Source organism: Sus scrofa, chromosome 2 (assembly GCF_054392235.1).
Source record: "Sus scrofa isolate SSC_HxYL_T2T_F1_AM1 chromosome 2, Sscrofa_HxYL_maternal_Yorkshire_Landrace_v2.0, whole genome shotgun sequence".
Classification (NCBI taxonomy): domain Eukaryota; kingdom Metazoa; phylum Chordata; class Mammalia; order Artiodactyla; family Suidae; genus Sus; species Sus scrofa.
Window position 1 is genome coordinate 14,294,228 of NC_139384.1, and position 20,159 is coordinate 14,314,386.

The 20,159-nt window shown below is 38.6% G+C and overlaps 2 protein-coding genes across 2 annotated transcripts in view; both read left to right on the forward strand.

Moving 5' to 3' along the window:
• The window catches only part of LOC110259553 (olfactory receptor 9G4-like), a 166,946-nt gene that overhangs the window by 105,370 nt on the left and 41,417 nt on the right, over positions 1-20,159 (forward strand). The window lies entirely within an intron of this gene.
• Positions 8,524-9,465, forward strand: LOC100515647 (olfactory receptor 5G9). Its single transcript, XM_003122766.2, has one exon. The coding sequence runs from the start codon at positions 8,524-8,526 to the stop codon at positions 9,463-9,465; it is 942 nt and encodes a 313-aa protein (XP_003122814.2).

Consider the following 20,159-nt stretch of genomic DNA (forward strand, 5'->3'; position numbering starts at 1 on the left):
GGATTATAAGGAAAAATGCCTCTTTGGGAGGAGATGACATTTCACAGTCGAGTGATGTTTTTCATAGCGCTCTATTGGTTAAGTTCATATTTCTTAAACGTGTTCCATAAATCCCTAGGTATATCCACAATCATTCCCTTGGATGGGAGAAGGAAAAATGCCTGTGTTTGTCTTTGGATAGCTCCTGTGTAGCTATAGAAAATCATTTGGAGAAGCAGTGGTCGGTATTGAGATGATAAGAGACTAAACAGGATAAATGCTTCATCACCTTCCTCAGGGTAAAGACTACACCGCCACTGTCTGCTGCCAAGTATCATTTCCAGGTGTTCCGGAATGTCTGAGTTTCCAGCTGTGAGCCTTTGAATTTAAGTTAAACCACACCTGATACTTCTGGACACCTGGGGTGTTCCATACATCAGAGCTTTGACTTCACGTGGTAGGGTAACTCGTCTGGGCTGCGTGGAATCCTGAGAGAGCTGAGAGCCCCTCCCTCCCCATCCCAGAAGTGATGACAGAGTTAATTTGAAGGCACATTTGGAACAGCCAGGCTCACTACATCATATATCTCTTTCTTCCTTTCCTGTTCCTTAAGACACTGCTGCTCTCATCTACTGTAGTTTCTCTCCACCCATTCTCTCTTCACTTCGCCCTTCCATACATATATTTCCTGGCACAATCTGCCATCACTGCCCTTCCCAGTCTTCCCTAGGAACCCAGAGGAATCCCTGTCTTATAGATTGAATGCTTGTGTCTCCCCCAAATTCACCTGCTCCATCTACGATAGGATAGTATTTGGAAGTAGGACCCTGGGAGGGACTTGATCTTGAGGGTGGAGCCCTCATGAATGGAGTGAATTCTCTTATCAGAGAGACCTTGGCGAGCACTCTTGACCCTTTGGGTAAGTGAAGCCAGAGTTAGGAGACAGCCCTCTATGAACCAGGGAGCAAGTCTTCATGAGACAATGAATCTGCTGGCACTTTTTTTTTTCCTATTATTTTTATTTTTTTCTTTTTTGTAGGGCTGCACCTGCAGCATATGGAAGTTCTCCAGCTAGGGGTCCAATCAGAGTGGCAGCTGACAGCTTAAGCCACAGCCACAGCAACCTGTGATCAGAGCCATATATGGGGATCCCTAACCCACTGAGTGAGGCCAGAGATTGAACTCATATCCTCATGGACACCATTTTGGGTTCTTAACCCAGTGAGCCACAATGGGAACTCCCCTGCTAACACTTTGATCTGGGACCTCTCAGCCCCACCACTGTGAGAAATGAACTCTTGTGTTTATAAGTGACTCAGTCGAGGGTATTTTGTTATAGCAGCCTGAGTGGACAAAGACATGCTATCAAACACCCCTGGGTCCTCTGCCTCTTCATTGAAGATTTCCTTCAAGTCTCAGTCCTCTTTGAAACCAGCTTGTACTCAGCAAGCATCTCTTACTCTGAAAATTTAAAGGATCATTTAGTTCTATAAGGCTTTTTTATGAAGAAGCAAAAGAAAATTTTTAAAAAGCAGTTCCTGTGAGAGTTCCCACTCTCAATATCTCCCTCCCCAGAGACAACCACTAAATAACTTGCCTCTCTTTTTACTTAATGGATTATGTTAGTTTTGGTCATGGCCTTTTAACTTCCCTGTATGAAAAGTGAGGATTTAACTTTCCCCAAAGTCCCATTTCACTGTATCAACAACATCTTTTCTATTCCACCACTACCAAATACAATTTTATTGTACCCCCCCCATTTTTTGCTTTTATTTTTAGGGCTGCACCAGCATTGTATGGAAGTTTCCAGGCTAAGGGTCAAATCAGGGGTGCAGCTGCTGGCCTACAGCACAGCCACAGCAATATGGGATCTGAGCTGTGTCTGTGACCTACACCACAGCTCTTGGCAACATGCCGGATCCTTAACCCACTGAGCAGGACCAGAGATCGAACCTGTGTCCTCATGGATACTAATCAGGTCGTTTCCGCTGTGCCACAAGGGCAATTACAATTTTATCGTAGTTTTTGTTAGATCAGTATTCAGCTGTATCACTTTTCACTATGCAAAAGCCACTTTTATTTGAGGTATGCAATATATTATGCATATTTTTCAACTATGTCATTTTTTTAACCAGGCAAAAGCTAATTACAATTGAGCCATGCGCTATATATACTGAGCCATATAACTTTTTTTCCTCACGATAATAGTCTTAGTTTTGTTTGCTCAATTTTCTATGAAATAATTTCTAATTCTGTCTGGAATTCCCAGTCAGTTATAATTTTAGATGGATCTGGTATTCTGTCAGTTTCATTTTCTTAAAGAAATTTCACCTGGAGCCCTCTGAGCTGGTTTTTTTTCTTTCTTTTATAATGATTTTTATTTTTTCCGTTATAGCCAGTTTACAGTGTTCTGTCAATTTTCTACTGCACAGCAAGGTGATCCAATCACACATACATGTATACATTCTTTTTTCTCATATTATCATGCTACGCCACAAGTGACCAGGCATAGTTCCCAATGCTATGCAGCAGTATCCCATTGCTTATGCACTCCAGATGCAATAGTAGGCATTAATCCCAGACTCCCAGCCCATTCTACTCCTTCCCCCTCCCCCTTGGCAACCACAAGTCTCTTCTCGAAGTCCATGATTTTCTTTTCTGTGGAAAGGTTCACTTGTGCCATATATTAGGTTCCAGATATGAGTGATATTATGTGGTATTTGTCTTTCTCTTTCTGACATATTTCACTTAGCATGAGAGTCTCTAGTTCCATCCATGTTGCTGCAGATGGCATTATTTTCTTCCTTTTTATGGCTGAGTAGTATTCCATTGTGTCTACATACCAAATCTTCCTAATCCAATCATCTGTCAAGGGACATTTGGGTTTTTTCCATGTCTTGGCTATTGTGAATAGAGCTGCAATGAACATGTGGGTGCATGTATCTTTTTTAAGGAGAGTTTTGTCTGGATATATGCCCAAGAGTGGGACTGCTGGGTCATATGGTAGTTCCACATATAGGTTTCTAAGGTACCTCCGTGCTGTTCTCCATAGTGGCTGTACCAGCTTACATTCCCAGCAACAGTGCAGGAGGGTCCACACCCCCTCCAGCATTTGTTATTTGTGCATTTATTAATGATGGCCATTTTGACTGGTGTGAGGTGGTATCTCATGGTAGTTTTGATTTGGATTTCTCTAATAATCAGTGATATTGAGCATTTTTTTTCATGTGCTTGTTGGCCATATGCATATCTTCTTTGGAGAAATGTCTATTCATGTCTTTTGCCCATTTTTCAATTGGGTTTTTGGCTTTTTTGCTGTTGAGTTGTATAAATTTGTGTATTTTACAGACTAAGCCCTTGTCAGTTGCATCATTTGAAACTATTTTTTTCCCATTCTATAAGTTGTCTTTTTATTTTTTTTTAATGTTTTCCTTGCTATGCAAAAGCTTGTCAGTTTGATTAGGTTCCATTGGTTTATTTTTCCTTTTATTTCTGTTGCTTTGGGAGACTCACCTGAGAAAATATTTGTAAGGTTGATGTCAGAGAATGTTTTGCCTATGTTTCTAGGAGTTTAATGTTGTCTTGTCTTACGTTTAAGTCTTTAAGCTATTTTGAGTTTATTTTCGTGCATGGTGTGAGAGTGTGTTCTAGTTTCACTGATTCACATGCAGCTGTCCAGTTTTCCCAGCACCACTTGCTAAAAAGACTGTCTTTTTCCCATTTTATGTTTTTGCCTCCTTTGTCAAAGATTAATTGACCATAGGTGTGTGGGTTTATTTCTGGGTTTTCTATTCTGTTCCATTGGTCTGTATGTCTGTTTTGGTACCAGTACCACACTGTTTTCATTACTGTGGCTTTGTCATATTGCCTGAAGTCTGGGAGAGTTCTGCCTCCTGCTTGGTTTTTGTTCCTCAGGATGGCTTTGGCAATTCTGGGTCTTTTGTGGTTCCATACAAGTTTTTGGATTGTTTGTTCTAGTTCTCTTATCTGTTTACATCTGGAGTAGTTTACCTTCACATGTAGTATTTTTGATATAATAATCTTCTAAATTCATGTTCTGTCGATAATACCAGTTGTATTATTAATTTGTCTACCTTGTTATTTATTTATTTATTTATTTATTTTTAACTCATTGGTTATCAAAGATAGCATTGATGTTGGTAAAACATGAAATCTGTAATTATATGTGGCATTTGGCTTCAGCTAGGAATTGCGTGAGTTTGAAACAGAGTTTCCAAAATCAATCTGATATGATTATAATAAAACAAATAAAACGTTTTTCTCCTAATTTATCCTTATTTAGCTAACAATGTACAAATTATTTGCAGTACAGGTGAGTATTCTGTAGTAGGTTTAGCATTATTTATTTGTACCTTTCCTTCCATTGCTGACTTTTCCTTCCCCAGTAAGTGATTTAGGTGAAAGAAGAAAATAGATTTGAAGAGAATGCAAATATACATTGACAATAACCTAATTATCTGTCTTTTGTCTTACAAATGGGTTTGTTTTATGACCTTGACACTCCAGATTTAGTCAACAGTAATTATGTCATTACAACTAGAAATAAGATACCTGGAAATTAGGACTTCATGACTTAAGAAAGTAAATTTAAAAATAAATGTTGGAAATATGTAGGAAATTAGGACCTCATGACTTAAGAAAATAAATTTAAAAATAAATATTGGAAATACATGATTCAAAACAGATTTACATAACAAAATTAATAATAATCGTGTGAGATCATACTGTGTAACACTGGGAACTATGTCTAGTCACTTATGATGGAGCATGATAATGTGAGAAAAAAGAATGTGCACATGTGTGTGTAACTGGGTCACCATGACATACAGTAGAAAAAAAATAATAATGTATTGGGGAAATACAAAATAAATAAATAAATTTCTCATGTTCTTTTAAAAAATAAAAATAATCATGTGATAAACAATATAAGAAGACTTCAATATTCATTTCCATTTGAATTACTAAGTGATATTTCAAAAATTTAGAAAATTTTATAAATGTTATGCTTATGTAAGCATTAACCAATTCCTCAAAGCAAAAGCTATTACCAGCCATCAGGAAGACAGCAGATAGGGCCAAAAGTACCCCACAAACCCTGATTAGTGGCAAATGCTTGTTGTTTGTAGAAGACACTTCATTCAAGAAAAGATACAGATAAAACCCCTCAGCAATATTAAACCAATGAACTCACACTGTCACACAATAGAAAATGATTATTATGACAACTCAATAGAATCACGTAATTTCCAAATGTCATACCAAAGGAACCAGAAAAAAACATTAGAAAAATACTTGGATTTTTCTAAGCAGATCTCAGACGTGTTTGTCACCATGACCGAAGGGGCAAAAAATCATAGAAGAGATTAAATTTTTAAAAGAATGAGATAAAGGCAATTTAAGTATTATTGAGGAACTCAGTGCAACCTCACAGTTAAAAGCCAAATGAGAAGCTTTAAATAAAGAATTGACATTTAGAAGATCAAGTTCTTATTTGAAATTGCCAATATGAAAAGCTACTTGCAAGATGTGGAGAACAGAACAAATATGGTTTAAAAGATGAGAAGAAACATAATCGTATCAAAAACATAGAGATTGAGCAAGTATTATTACATGTATGTTTAGGATAAGTCAGCAATCAAAACAAAAGGGGTTTTTAAAACTAAAAAAATGTTTTCTGAGCTAATTAAAAAACCAACTGATTAGATTTAAAATTTTTGCTGTGTTTAAGACAAAAATCAATAAAAAGGAGGGTTTTTTTTTTTAAGGTTAATAAAATAAAGTGCAACTGTGAGGCTAATAAAATAATCAAGTACAAAGGCAATCAAAACCTGCTACCCCCAAAAGTGAATACAGTCAAACAATTCTCAATCTTGTTAACAGTATTAATTGCAAAAAAATTAATAATGCAAGGGCAATGTCTACAGAGTTTTCAGAGGAGAAATAAAATTGTCTTTGCTATGTAGAGTCACCAAAATGTTATTATCAAAAATTAAGATCTTATGGGAAAAAATTACTTTAAAGAATGCAGCAGCATACAGAAAAATTAAAAACAAAACCAACCAAGCAAACCCCTCTAGAGTAGAGAAGTTGTATTCCATGTCAACAGACTGAAAGTTTTTGCTGACTCAGGCTAGAATCAACGTTTTGGTTTCCAGTTGACTCTCTTTTGTCAAGATGGTGCTATTTGTGTTGGAAGCAAAACATAACCCTAGAGTATTTTGTTTGGTTTGTAATCCCTTTTTTTTTTCATCAATAAGAAATGCATTTCTTTTGCCCTGTGCTAACAGTTCAGATGTAATCTCTTGCTAAAGTTTAATGACCAGTTAATACATCATCAGAAGTTCTTCTCTTCCAGCCCAATATTAGCATAAAACCAAGAGGGTAAGGAGAGCCAAGTCCTCCACTGACCCCTGAATCCATGCTACTTTTTTTGTTTGTTTGTTTTTTAGAGTCACACTCAAGGCATCTGAAGTTCTCAGGTTAGGGGTTGAATTGGAGCTACAGCTCCTGCCTTGTACCATAGCCAGAGCAGCTCAGGATCTGAGCTTCACTGTGACCTTCACCATAGCTCACTGCAATGCCAGATCCCCCACCCACTGAGCAAGGCCAGGGATTGAACCTACATCCTCATGGGTACTAGTTGGATTTGTTTCTGCTGTGCCACAACAGGAACTCCCCATGCTACTTTACAAAGGACCCCATAGAATTTCCTTGCTTCGGTTGGAACTAAACATGGAGAGCTGTATCCAGTTGCAAAAAAAAACGCACAAAATTATCAGAAAAATAATAATACAAAAAAAAATAGACCTCATTGGACTGACTTGGGCTATGTAACAAAATACTAATTGTGCTTTCCCTTAGTGGCTCATTCCCAAGATACGGTACACTTTGGGAGCAGAATATCTTCGGTAACAACAAAGACGAAATGATGCAAATAGTTCAGACAACTTGTAGCTAATTGATGAGGACTCTGAATATATTTTACAGTGGAGTCTTCCGCATTTTCTTTTTGGAAGAAAACAGAATAAAATCAAACAACTATTGAAAATTCTCACCCATTCTGTGTGTGAAGGCAGCCAATGTTAAGGGAAGAGATGAAAACTAGGAGGGAATTTGGCCCATTTTTACTCTAATTCTTCTTGTCACCTTTAAAGAAGAGGAAGCCCATTAAAATGTAAGTTGAGAACTTCTGAATCATTATCTGGTCTTCTTTCTACCTGATTTTTAACAAGTTTGGGAGAATATAAACTTTCAGTGGAATTAAAAATAAATTACAGATTTGGTTCATGGCCAGGATTAGCTAGATCTTCATCTTCGTTGGATGGTTGAGTGAGGTCTAAGAAGAGATCATTTATGTGGTGATAAGCTTAGGTTCTGCAACTGGATCGAACTGTAATCACATAAGTATAAAACAGGAGAGAGATGCTTCAGCAGCAGGGTAAGGAGAAAAGATAGCATTGAATTCAGCTCACATTCCAGTTGAAACCACCTGAGTGATTTCCTTGCTGTGATAAGGCTATCATGGGTTGTGTTGATATTCTCCTAGAGCTCTGAACCTGAGAGCCCATTGTGTCCTCCACCTTGTATGGGACATTATATTTGATTCGGAGCACCTAGTGGCACAGAAACACTGAGAAATTAACATGTGCACTGAAGACTTGAGCAACTTTAGAAACCGAGGCTGATAAGGAAGAGTCGAGGAGTGTGGGGCTGTTGTCAAATGGAAGATGGAGCTGTAGTACATGACCAATCCTGGAGGAGACCTTGAAGAGGTTCAAATGAGAAATGCACATGATGGGTGGACAGTTTGACTGGCTATACCATCTTCTCTTTAATGCTCCTGAAGCAAAAGATATAGTGTAAGCTGTATTCTTTGGCCTCTGAGAAGACCTTCCTGAAGTCAAATGATAAGTTTCGAATTAGGAAAGTAAAGGACAATGGTCTAGCCTAAGTGTGATTTTGAACTAAAATATTCATGGGCTAATAAAATAATTAAAGTGTAAGTAGTTTTCTGAGCACTTGTACATCAATGTTCTCATTCTAAGTGGATGGCAATTCTGAGAAATCAAAGTTTTAGCCACATTGAATGAATGGTCTGCTCAGGTTCAAAGAGATCAGCTGACTTAAACAAGGCCATTCTTAAATTTTTTTAATGGAAATATGATTGATTTACATTGATTACATTGTTGTGTACCAAGGCCATTCTTAGAGTGGATGAAAAAGAATATGCAGAGGATCCAGGGTTGGGATAATATAGGCTCCTTTCCAGATTTCTTCCATGTTCTTTCCATTTTCGCATCATATACTGATGGATTTCTGTATATGGAATCTTATTATAGTTTCAGGTCTGATCTTTTGCATTGACTTCTACCTCACTTTTATTTTCTTAGTTGTTATAGCAGGCAAGTAAGGCATAGGCTTTCCTAGTTACTAATTTGTTTTTTCCATGGCCTCTTTTGGAAGATTTGTTTACCAAATCCGTTGTGCTACCTCTGCTCTTCTAGTGGAAACCAGAGTCAATCAATGGCCAGTGAAAACTACACGAGGGTCACCGAGTTTATTTTCAGAGGTTTGAGTTACAACCCGCATTTGCAGGTCTTCCTCTTCCTGCTCTTTCTGAGTTTCTACATCATCAACCTAACCGGAAACTTGGGTATGATTTTTCTGATACAGATCGACTCCCACCTTCACACACCCATGTACTTTTTCCTCAGTCACTTGTCCTTTGTGGACCTGTGCTTCTCCTCGGTCGTGAGCCCCAGGATGCTGGCTGACTTCTTCGTGAAGAGGAAAGCCATCTCTTTCTTGGGCTGTGCTTTGCAGCAGTGGTTCTTTGGGTTCTTTGTGGCAGCAGAGTGTTTTCTCCTGGCGTCCATGGCCTATGACCGTTACGTAGCCATCTGCAACCCATTATTGTATTCAGTCGCCATGTCCCAGAGACTCTGTATCCAGCTGGTGGTTGGCCCCTACGTCATTGGGTTCGTGAACACCATGACTCATACAACCAATGCGTTCCGTCTCCCTTTTTGTGGTCCCAATGTCATTAATCACTTCTTCTGTGACATGTCCCCACTGCTTTCCCTCGTATGTGCTGACACCAGGATCAATGAGTTGGTGGTCTTTGTCGTGGCCGGAGCGGTGGGGGTCTTCAGTGGCCTGAGTATCCTCATCTCCTATGTGTACATCCTCGTCGCCATCCTGAAGATCCGCTCTGCCCACGGGAGGCGCAAAGCCTTTTCTACGTGCTCTTCTCACCTGACAGCCGTCTCCATCCTGTATGGAACTCTTTTCTTTATTTATGTACGGCCTAGTGCGAGTTTCTCCCTGGATGTCAATAAAGTGGTGTCTGTCTTTTACACAGCTGTGATCCCCATGTTGAACCCACTTATCTACAGCTTAAGGAATAAGGAGGTCAAAGATGCCATCCGCAGGACTGTCGCTAAGAGGAAGTTTGGTAGGGCCTAAATTCTCCTCGAGAAAGGAAACTGGGGGATCTAAGAAGATAGATTCATTGTGAAGATTCCTAAGATTCCAGGCCACTTGCATGTGTCTGGGGCATTGGTGTCACCCTTTAGCCATTCGTCCACCCAATTATTCATTCATCTAGTTAATCAGTGTGGATTCATTAAGCCCTGTATATGATCTTTTCTGTATGATATGCCACTACCATAGTTCTTACCCACAGTCTGTTTAATTTTGATTCTCTCAGACACCTCACAGTCTATGTTCTGAAAAATATCTTACTTAATATCAGTTATTATTTTTAAAAATCATTCTGCATATATAGTTTCTTTTTCTGCTGTATGCGGCCAGTCCAGGACCAAATCAAATGCTAGGATGGAAAGAAGAGGGGAAAGAGAGCAGAAAAAGTTGACCGGTGTAGTTGGACCCTGGCTCAGCCTCTTTTTTTTTTCATTTTTTTAAAGTTTTATTGAAGGATAGTTGATTTACAATGTTGTGATAATTTCTGCTGTATAACAAAGTTATACACACATCCATTCTTTTTCAGATTCTCTTTCCATATGGATGATCACAGAAAAGCCTCTTTTAATGGCAGGTGCATGATGACTGCCTCTTTCTCTCAGGGGATGCTTTTATGGGGTCCTCAGAGCCAGAGTGCCCCTTGCCCCACTCCCTGTGACCTCTGCATTCTGTCTCTTAGTTCTTTGTGAGGCCAGTGCCTCCTCTGGCTGGACATTTATGGATCCTCCAGCAGCACTCCTCAGCTGTGATTCTCCCACCCCTCCAGGATGCTGACTAGAGGGAATTCCTTTTAAGATGACCCAGAATCTTCCCGCTTCCATTAGGCCCATATCCTTCTCACATGGACAACAGGTGCTTCTGGGTCTTCCAAAATCTGCAAGAGCAGGCTCTGTCCTCTGGCTTGTAAAGCGAAGAGTGGCATAGTAACTATTCCTTCACAAAAAATCCTCCCCAAATTTTCTTCACCTTTCCACAACTTCTGGGTTTAGAGACATTAGAGGTGAATGATATGATCTTCTAATGCTGGAGGATTCAGGGTGGGCTATTTCCATCACCTTAGTGAGGCCGTATCCACACTGTGATAAAATTCAGCAAATTCAGCCACCTAGTATTTTGTCCATGATTCAAGGAGCTCTGCTAAAACTCTGAGACATTTGAGCATCCTGCTTTAATTTAAATCAGATAATAAATGTCAGCTACCTAGTGTTGTCCCTTGTTATGATAAATTCTCAATAAGTAGGCTATTTTTATCATTGTGACATTGATTAAAGTGTTATTTTTCTCTGTGACAATCCCTAAACATTGCTACATGTAAACAGTTTTGAATTCTGTATTAACAGCCTCATGCTTCTTCTCTAGTACTTTACAAATAGCATATGATTTTTTTCTCAGTTTACTGTGAGATTTCCTATGAACTGGGAGTATGTACATAGTCACAGGGTTGTATTTTATATTTCTACAGCAATCATTTCAGAATAAAGACCTGTATTTTTGCTTTGTATAAATAATGAAATTGTTAGAAATAACAGTTTAGTTAATTTACCCACAAATTCTTCAATGGGATTTAAATAATATTTGTATCCTGCACTTTGTAATGTTCTCAGCTTGTGGGGAAAACAGTGAGACATGAAAATGCCTTTCTCAATTGTATCTCGGATTAGGAGATGAAAATAAGAATACAGAATCCCTAATGAATTATCCATGTGATTTTTACTTTAATTTTTTTGTGTGTGTATAAACTGAGGACAATACTTATCCTAGAATATTGTTTCTGAAAAGTTTTTTTTTTTTTCCATTTTAGGGCCATACCAGCAGCATATGGAGGTTCCCAGGCTAGGGGTTGAATTGGAGCTACAGCTGTCGGTCTACACCATAGCCACAGCAATGTCAGATCTGAGCTTCGTCTGTGATCTACACCGCAATTCATGGCAATGCTGGATCCTTAACCCACTGAGTGAGAACAGGGATTGAACCTGCCACCTCAGGGTTACTAGTTGGATTCGTTATTGCTGTGCCTTTTTTTTTTATTACTCAATGATTTTATTACTTTTATAGTTGTACAATGATCGTCACAATCCAGTTTTATAGTATTTCCATCCCACAACCCCAGCACATCTCACCCCCCCCAAACTCTTTCCTTTGGAAACCATAAGTTTTTCAAAGTCTGTGAGTCTGTATCTGCTCTGCAAAGAAGTTCATTATGTCCTTTTTTCAGTTTCCAGATGTAAGTGATAGCATTTGATGTTGGTGTCCCATTGTCTGACTGACTTCACTTAGCATGATAATTTCTAGGTCCATCCATGTTGCTAAAAATGCCATTATTTCGTTCCTTTTAGTGGCTGAGTAATATTCCATTGTGAATATTTACCACCTCTTCTTTATCCACTCCTCTGTCGATGGGCATCTAGGTTGTTTTCATGTCTTGGCTATTGCAAATAGTGCTGCAGTGAACATTGGAGTACATGTGTCTTTGTGAGTCATGGTTTTCTCTGGATAGATGCCTGGGAGTGGAATTGCTTCTGTTTTTAGTTTTCTGAGGAATCTCTTTACTGTTTTCCACAGTGGTTGCACCAAGTTACAATCCCACCAACAGTGTAACAGGGTTCCTTTTTCTCCGCACCCTCTCCAGCACTTAAGTTTGTAGACATTTTGATGATAGCCATTCTGGCTGGTATACGGTGATACCTCAGAGTGGTTTTGATTTGCAATTCTCTAATGATGAGTGATGTTGAACATCATTTCATGTGTTTTTTGGCCATCTATATATCTTCTTTGGAGAATTGTCTGTTTAGAACTTCTGCCCATTTTCGATGGGGTTGTTTGTTTTTTGGTATTGAGCTGCAGAAGGTGTTTATAAATTTTGTAGATGAATCCCTTGTCAGTTGATTCCTTTGCAAATATACTCTCCCGTTCTGTGGGTTGTCCTTTTGTTTAGAGTTTCCTTTGCTGTGCAAAAATTTTTAAGTTTCATTAGGTCTCATTTGTTTATTTTTGTTTCTATCATCATTATTCTAGGTGGTGGATCAGAGAAGATATTGCTGTGGTTTATGTTGGAGAGTGTTTGGCCTATGTTTTCCTCTAAGAGTTTTTATAGTGTCCAGTCTTATATTTAGGTCTTTAATCTCCTCTGAGTTTATTTTTGTGTATGGTGTTAGGGAGTGTTCTCATTTCATTCTTGTGCATGTGGCTGTCCAATTTTCCCAGCACCACTTGTTGAAGGGGCTGTCTTTTCTCCATTGTATATTCTTGCCTTTTTTGTCTTAGATTAGTTGACTGTAGGTGCATGAGTTTAATTCTGGGCTTTATATCCTGTTCCACAGATCTTTATGTCTGTCTTTGTGCCAGTACCATACAGTTTTGGTGACTGCTGCTTTGTAGTAGTCTGAAGTCAGGGAGCCTGATTCCTTCAGTTCCATTTTTCTTTCTCAGGATGGCTTTGGCTATTCTGTCTTTTGCGCTTCCAAACAAACTTTAAAATATTTTGTTTGAGTTCTGTGAAAAAAGTCCTTGATAATTTGATAAGGAGTGCATTGAATCTGTAGATTGCCTTGGGTAGTAGTCATTTTGATAATATTAACTCTTCCAATACTAGAGCATGGTATGTCTTTCCATCTGTTTGTGTCATCTTTGATTTCTTTCATTAGCATCTTATAGTTTTCAGAGTACAGGTCTTTTGTCTCTTTAGGTAAGTTTACTCCTAGTTATTTTATTCTTTTGTATGCAATGGTAAATAGGATTGTTTCCCTAATTTCTCTTTCTGCTCTGGTTGTTAGTGTATAGAAATGCTGTTGATTTCTGTGTGTTCATTTTGTGTCCTGAGACTTTGCCAAATTCATGGATGAGCTCTAACAGTTTTCTGGTAGAGTCTTTAGGATTCTCTAGGTATAGTATCATGTCATCTGCCCATAGTGATAGTTTTACTTCTTCTTTTCCAATTTGGATTCCTTTTATTTCTTTCTTTTTTTTTTTTTTTTCTGATTGCTGTGGCTAGGACTTCCAAAACTATGTTGAATAGTAGTGGTGAGAACGGACATCCTTGTCTTGTTCCTGATCTCAGTGGGAATTCTTTCAGCTTTTCACCACTGAGAATGATGTTAGCTCTGGGTTTGTCATATATGGCCTTTATTATGTTGAGGTAGGTTCCCTCTGTGCCCATTTTCTAGTTTTTATCAGAAATGGGTGTTGGATTTTGTCAAAGGCTTTTTCTGCATCTATTGAGAGGATCATATGGTTTTTATTCTTCAGTTTGTTAATGTGGTGTATCACACTGATTGATTTGCGGATATTGAAGAATCCTTGCATCCCTGGGATAAATCCCACTTGATCATAATGTACACTCCTTTTAATGTATTGTTGGATGTGGTTTGCTAGTATTTTGTTGAGGATGTTTGCATCTCTGTTCATCAGTGAAATTGGTCTGTAATTTTCTTTTTTTTGCAGTCATTTCTGCTGTGCCTTAATGGGAAATCTAGAAATGTTTTTTTATTTTTTTAATCTTCTTTTTAAATAATGGAAAGTGTTTCAGAATAAGGCACTCAATGGAAGACTCTTTGAAATAAGTAACAATTTACCATAATGAACACACATTTGGGATGCCATACTCTGAAACATTAACAAACGTAATGTGTAATTAAACACCTTACACATCCTCTGGAATATAATCATTCCTGAATGCACAGATTTATATTGTAGTTATCATGGCCTCATGCTGCACTCCTGGAAAGTGCCATCAGGCTGAAGACCCAGGAAGGGCCTATGTTGTAGTTTAAACCTGAAAAAGTCTGCGGCAAGATTCTCTCTTGCTCAGGAAAGAGCACCTTTTAGTCTATGCATGCCTTCAACTGATTGGATGAGGCCCACCCACATGGTGGAGGGCAGTCTACTCTGTTCAGAGTTCACTGGCTTAAAAGTTAATCTTATCCAAAAACACCCACACAGAAACATCCAAAATAATGTTTGACTGCCTGTCTGGGTACCGTGGCCCAGCCAAGTTGACGCATATATTAACCATCACAGAGCGCAACAGATTTCATGCCATGATAAAATAAAGAAAACTGATAATTGTTCACACACTGACGACATTGGAAAAGGACTGGGGTATCCAAGAGTGACTTGTTTAGACATTCATTATTTTTAAATAGTGTAATGATATAAATAAAGTACAAAATGAAAAGGAAGATGTTCTGAGTTTATTTAAGCATTACAAATATTTTTTTCCAAACTTTTGAATGGGGAAACTTGAGTTTGCTTCCAGCAGTTCTACTTCAGGCTTTTTCTTTCTTTCTTTTTTTAATGGTTGCACCCATGGCATGTGGAAGTCCCCAGGCCAGGGATTGAATCTGAACTGCAGCTGTGACCTTCACTACATCCACAGCTGCAACAATGCTGGATCCTTTAACCCACTGCATGGGGCTGGGTATCAAACCCACACTTCCACAGGACTCAAGCCTGAAGTTGGATTCTTAACTTGCTACGCCACAGCGGGAATTCCTACTCTAAGTTTTTTAGTTGAAATGACTACAAATAGTTTCTGAGGAATAATGCTTAATAATAATTTGAAATTTAATTTTGTACATCATTCAAATACTTAAAGGACCTGAAATTAAATTGAAAGAACCAGTGTTAAAGCTCTCCTTCACTTTCTCTTTTTGACAAATGCAATGTGGAGATTTCTATGAAAATGAATTTCAAATCCAATCTAACGTTTACATAGAACGTATTTCAAAAGTAGTGAATCCCTGATTTGCTGAATGTTCACAAGTTGTTACATAATCATGGTGCAGCCTGGATGTCAGTAAAATGACATGTCAGCTTAAAAATAGAGGCATTTCTGATAAATATGAAGACAGATTTGGGGGCCCACATGGAGTTGCCTTTGCCAGGACACTTTGCTAGGCCCACGTTTCCCCTACCTCCCACCTGACCCCATCTCCATAGACCCTTGGCCCATGTAACTATCCATGACTCTTAGCCACAATGGGGCTATTCAGACAGTTTGGGTGCCTGAATTAGCAGAACTAGCAAACTGCGGCAAAGCAGAGAATAGAGCAGTGGAAGCTGGTGTTAGTCTCTGTGGGATCCACTGTGTGTGGGCTGCTTTCTGAAATATGCCTGAGGAGGCTACCTATAGTTAGAGCCTACCAGACCAGGGTGGCCAGCTGCCCCATCCTTGCCGCCATATTTCTAGGCACACTTGCATTTTGCACACTCACTGAATAGCTCTTTTTGTTCACCACTGTTCCCCTAGCAGAATGCGTTGTACAGAGTAGGTGCTTAATAATATTTGTCTAATGAATTTTTTTTTCTTTTCTTTTTACAGCTGCACTTGTGGCATATGGAGGTTCCAGGGCTAGGGGTCAAATTGTAGCTGGAGATGTTGACCTATGCCATAGTCACAACAGCAGTCTGAGCTGCATCTGTGACCTATGCTGCAGCTTGTGGCAATGCCAGATCATTAACTGAGCCAGGGATTGAACTTGTATCCTCATGGATACTATATCAGGTCATTAACCCACTGAGCCTCGATGGGAACTCTGAATGAATTTTTTTTTTTTTTAACTGGCTGATACTTTGTATTATCATATTCATCCTTATCTCAGCAGAAAATCTTTGCTTTGTCTTTTGCATGGCTAAAAATGTTACTGACATAAATAGCAGCTCTATCCATCCTAGTGAAAAATGTGGAAACAACTCAAATGTCCATTGACAAGTACATGAATAATCAAATGTGCTATACCATACAATGGAATATTATTCAGCTTTAAAAGATACGAGATTCTGATACAGGCTACAGCATGGATGAAGTTTAAGATGTTAGGCTGGATGAAATAAGCCATACCCCAAAAGACAAATATTGTGTGATTCCACTTATATGAGGTACTAAGAGTAATCAAATTCACAGAGACAGAAAGTAGAATAGTGGTCACCAGGGGGAGGGGATGGTTTGCAGTTATTGTTTGATAGGTAGTAATTCTGGAGATAAATGCTGGTGATGCTTGTGTAACAGTGTAAATTTATTTAATGTCACTGAATTTTCAACTTGAAAATGTTGAAAATGGTAAATTTTATGTTATGTGTATTTTACCATGATTAAAAAAATGTTGACTGACAGGACTTCCATAGAATATGGGGACATGTTCCGCCTTAAAGAAGTATCCAACTCTTTTAGCCAAGACTTGGAAACAACCTAAATTTCCATCCACAGATGAATGAATTAAGATGTGGTACATATACACAATGGAATACTACTCGGCCATAAAAAAGAAAACAGTAATTCCATTTGCAGCAACATGGATGCATCTAGAGATTCTCATAATTAGTGAAGTCAGAGAGAGATAAGTACTATATGATATCACTTACATATGGAATATAAAATATGGCACCAATGAACTTATCTCCAAAACAGAAACAGACTCACAGACATGGAGAGCAGAATTGTGGTTGCCAAGGGGGATGGGGAAGGAATGGGAGGGACTGGGAGTTTGGGGTTAGTAGATACAAACTATTACATTTGGAGTTGTTAAGCAATGAGGTCCTACTGTATAGCACAGGGAACTATATCCAGTCACTTGTGATAGAACATGATAGGGATAATATGAGAAAAATAATGTGTATATACATGTATAACTGGGTCACTTTGCTGTACCGCAAAAACTGACGGAACATTGTAAATCAACTAATAAAAAAGAAAAAAAAGAATTTCATAATAAATTTAAAATGACTTTTTATGACTTTCATCCTTGAAATTAAAAGTTGTAGGCTCAGGTGCCCCTAGCTACAGATGGCATGAATAATCCTTTCCCTCCGTTGAATATTTAAGCCCCGCAAACTCCAGCATTATGTCCTTTATAAAGAAATATTACTCAGCTATTACCAACCTTAGCCAAGCATGGATAAAACAGAAGATATTATTTATTCTCTGGTTAAATGAGAACTAAAAGTAGAATGTCATATACATGTTTTCAAAACACCAAACATAAATAAAGATTTTTTTTTAAAAGGAAGAAAAGAGATGAACCACCTAACTTAGTAGCAGTTATATTTGTGGGATGATATCACATATGACTCTCTGCTTCTCTATTGTACAAGCTATCTGTAATGAGCATGTTTTTAAAATATCTACATAACAAAAAGATCTGGAATTCTGTTCAGGATATTCACTTAATTCTCTATTGTCCCTTTTAAGGCTAGTAACTCTCTTTTTATTTTTTTATTTTTATTTTTATTTTTTTTTTGTCTTTTTGTTGTTGTTGCTATTTCTTGGGCCGCTCCCGCGGCATATGGAGGTTCCCAGGCTAGGGGTCGAATCGGAGCTGTAGCCACCGGCCTACACCAGAGCCACAGCAACGCAGGATCCGAGCCGCGTCTGCAGCCTACACCACAGCTCACGGCAACGCCGGATCGTTAACCCACTGAGCAAGGGCAGGGACCGAACCCACAACCTCATGGTTCCTAGTCGGATTTGTTAACCACTGCGCCACGACGGGAACTCCTCTCTTTTTATTTTTAATTGAGACTGGGATTTGAGAAGAAGACTATTTAACCTAATAATAAAGAACTTATTATTCATCATCAGTCAATAACACTGTTTTAGGCATTGCTTGCTTCTGCAGAGACTTCAACTATTTAATTTACCATTTCCTGGTGTAAAAAAGCATTTGTCATTCTCATTCCATATTTTGATTTGCCTGGTTTTAAACTTGAGGCTCCTGTGGCCTGGATTTGGCCCTTGATGAGGTACTTTGAAAGGCTCTTAGGAGGTTCTGGTCTTGTAGACCCTCTGGTGGGAAAGACTATGGTTTAGGGGGATGCGGGAGGAACAGAATAAAGAATAGAGAAGGGGACTGAGGAAGTTAAATGCCTGTCATTTTTGCATAATTTTGTTTTGTAAAATTGAGATCTGGAGTTCCAATTGTGGCTCAGTGGGTTAATGACCTGACAGAGTATCTCTGAGGATGCAGGTTCGATCCCTGGCCTCGCTCAGTGGGTTAAGGATTCCAAGTTGCTGCAAGCTGCAGAGGAGGTCAAAGATGTGGCTCAGATCTGGTGTTGCTATGGCTGTGGTGTAGGCCAGCAGCTGCAGCTCTGATTTGACCCCTAGCCCTGGAACTTCCGTATGCTGCAAGTGCATTTCTAAAAACAAACCAAAAAAAAAAAGAAAAAAAGAAAAAAGAAATCCAACTAGTGCCCTGGCAAATATGTAAGCATGTATATGGGAAGCCTGAGAACATCAGAACCATTGACAACCTTCGTCTCATAACAATAAGATCTAGAAAATATTGTCCTGGGAAGGTCACTGGATAGGAAGTCAAAGGGTAAACTTTGTCACTAACTTTTTCTGTGATGTCCAGAAGCTACCCTGCTTCTTGGAGGGGCCTCATTTTCCGATTTACAAAATAGAATTATAACCATTTGTGAGCAAAGATATAAGGGTTATTTATTAAAGTTAAAATACTACACAGTTTTTTTTGGCATTTGTTATTGGCTATTAATAAAAATAACCAGAAAGTCTCTATGCTTAGGAAATTCCTAACCAAATAAAGCATGGTTAATGTATAAATTACTAAAATTGATGACAGATTGTAGTAGTTGTAAGAGAGAAATACAGGGTTTGATGAAGACTCGAAGGAAGGAGGAGGAGAAAAAGAAGGAAATTTCCTATTAGATTAGACAGTAAATCACCATCACAGAGAAGGTGATCCTTAACAGTGGCAGTGAAGTAGGGTTGTGACTTGGCAACAGTGAGAATGGTACCAAGTGCAGAGAATGGCACAAGGAAGAGCCTGGTGATATGACAGATAAAGGGTTGTGTTTAGCTGGGATTGTAGGAACTGTGAAGTAGTGTGCTGTGGGGTATGAATAGAAAAATAGATGGAGTCAGATTACAGTCTGATTACTTTGGAGGGTTGGAACATTGTTCTTTCTCAAAGAAGAGGCCAGCATGTAGGGCGACCCAGTTGGAGAGGTGGCTTTGGGTAGGATGGTCAGGCATGAAGAGTGACCAGATGTGGTGGAGCCTGGTAGGAGATAGTGCAGTAGCCAGGGTGGGAATAAAATAGTGGTGAATGGACAACAATGACAATTAGTATTATTGAGCTCTCATGATGTTCCAGGCACATTAAACACACATCTCACTTAATTCCCCACTGAGGATGCCATTAACATGCTGCTACACTTGAAGAAACGGAAACTCAGGAGGTTTAAATAACTTGCTCAAGATCCAGATCTGGCCTTTCAACATACAGGTGTCCTTCTGCCAGACACATGTTCTTTTGTTTTATTTTTTCCTTTTTTGTAATTAAACTTTTGATTTGGAGATAACTGTAGCCTCATAGGCAACAGTAAGAAATAATACAGAGAGATCCCATGTACCCTTTACCTAATTTTCCACAATAGTAACATTTCCTGTGCTTCATCTAATCAACACATCCACCCTCTTCTGAACCCCTGGCAATCGCTGCTCTTTTTCTGTCTCTCTATTTTTGTCTTTTCTGAAATGTCATGTAATGAGAATAATAAAATACATAGACTTTTCAGACTAAGACACATATTCTTCAGCATAGCAAAGATTTCAAATTACAGCTTTTTATATAACTTTTTGGTTTTATAAATTGATCTTCTGGGTTTGTCAAGTTTTTGCTAAATTGGAATACATTTTTCTTTTGTTTCTTTTGTAG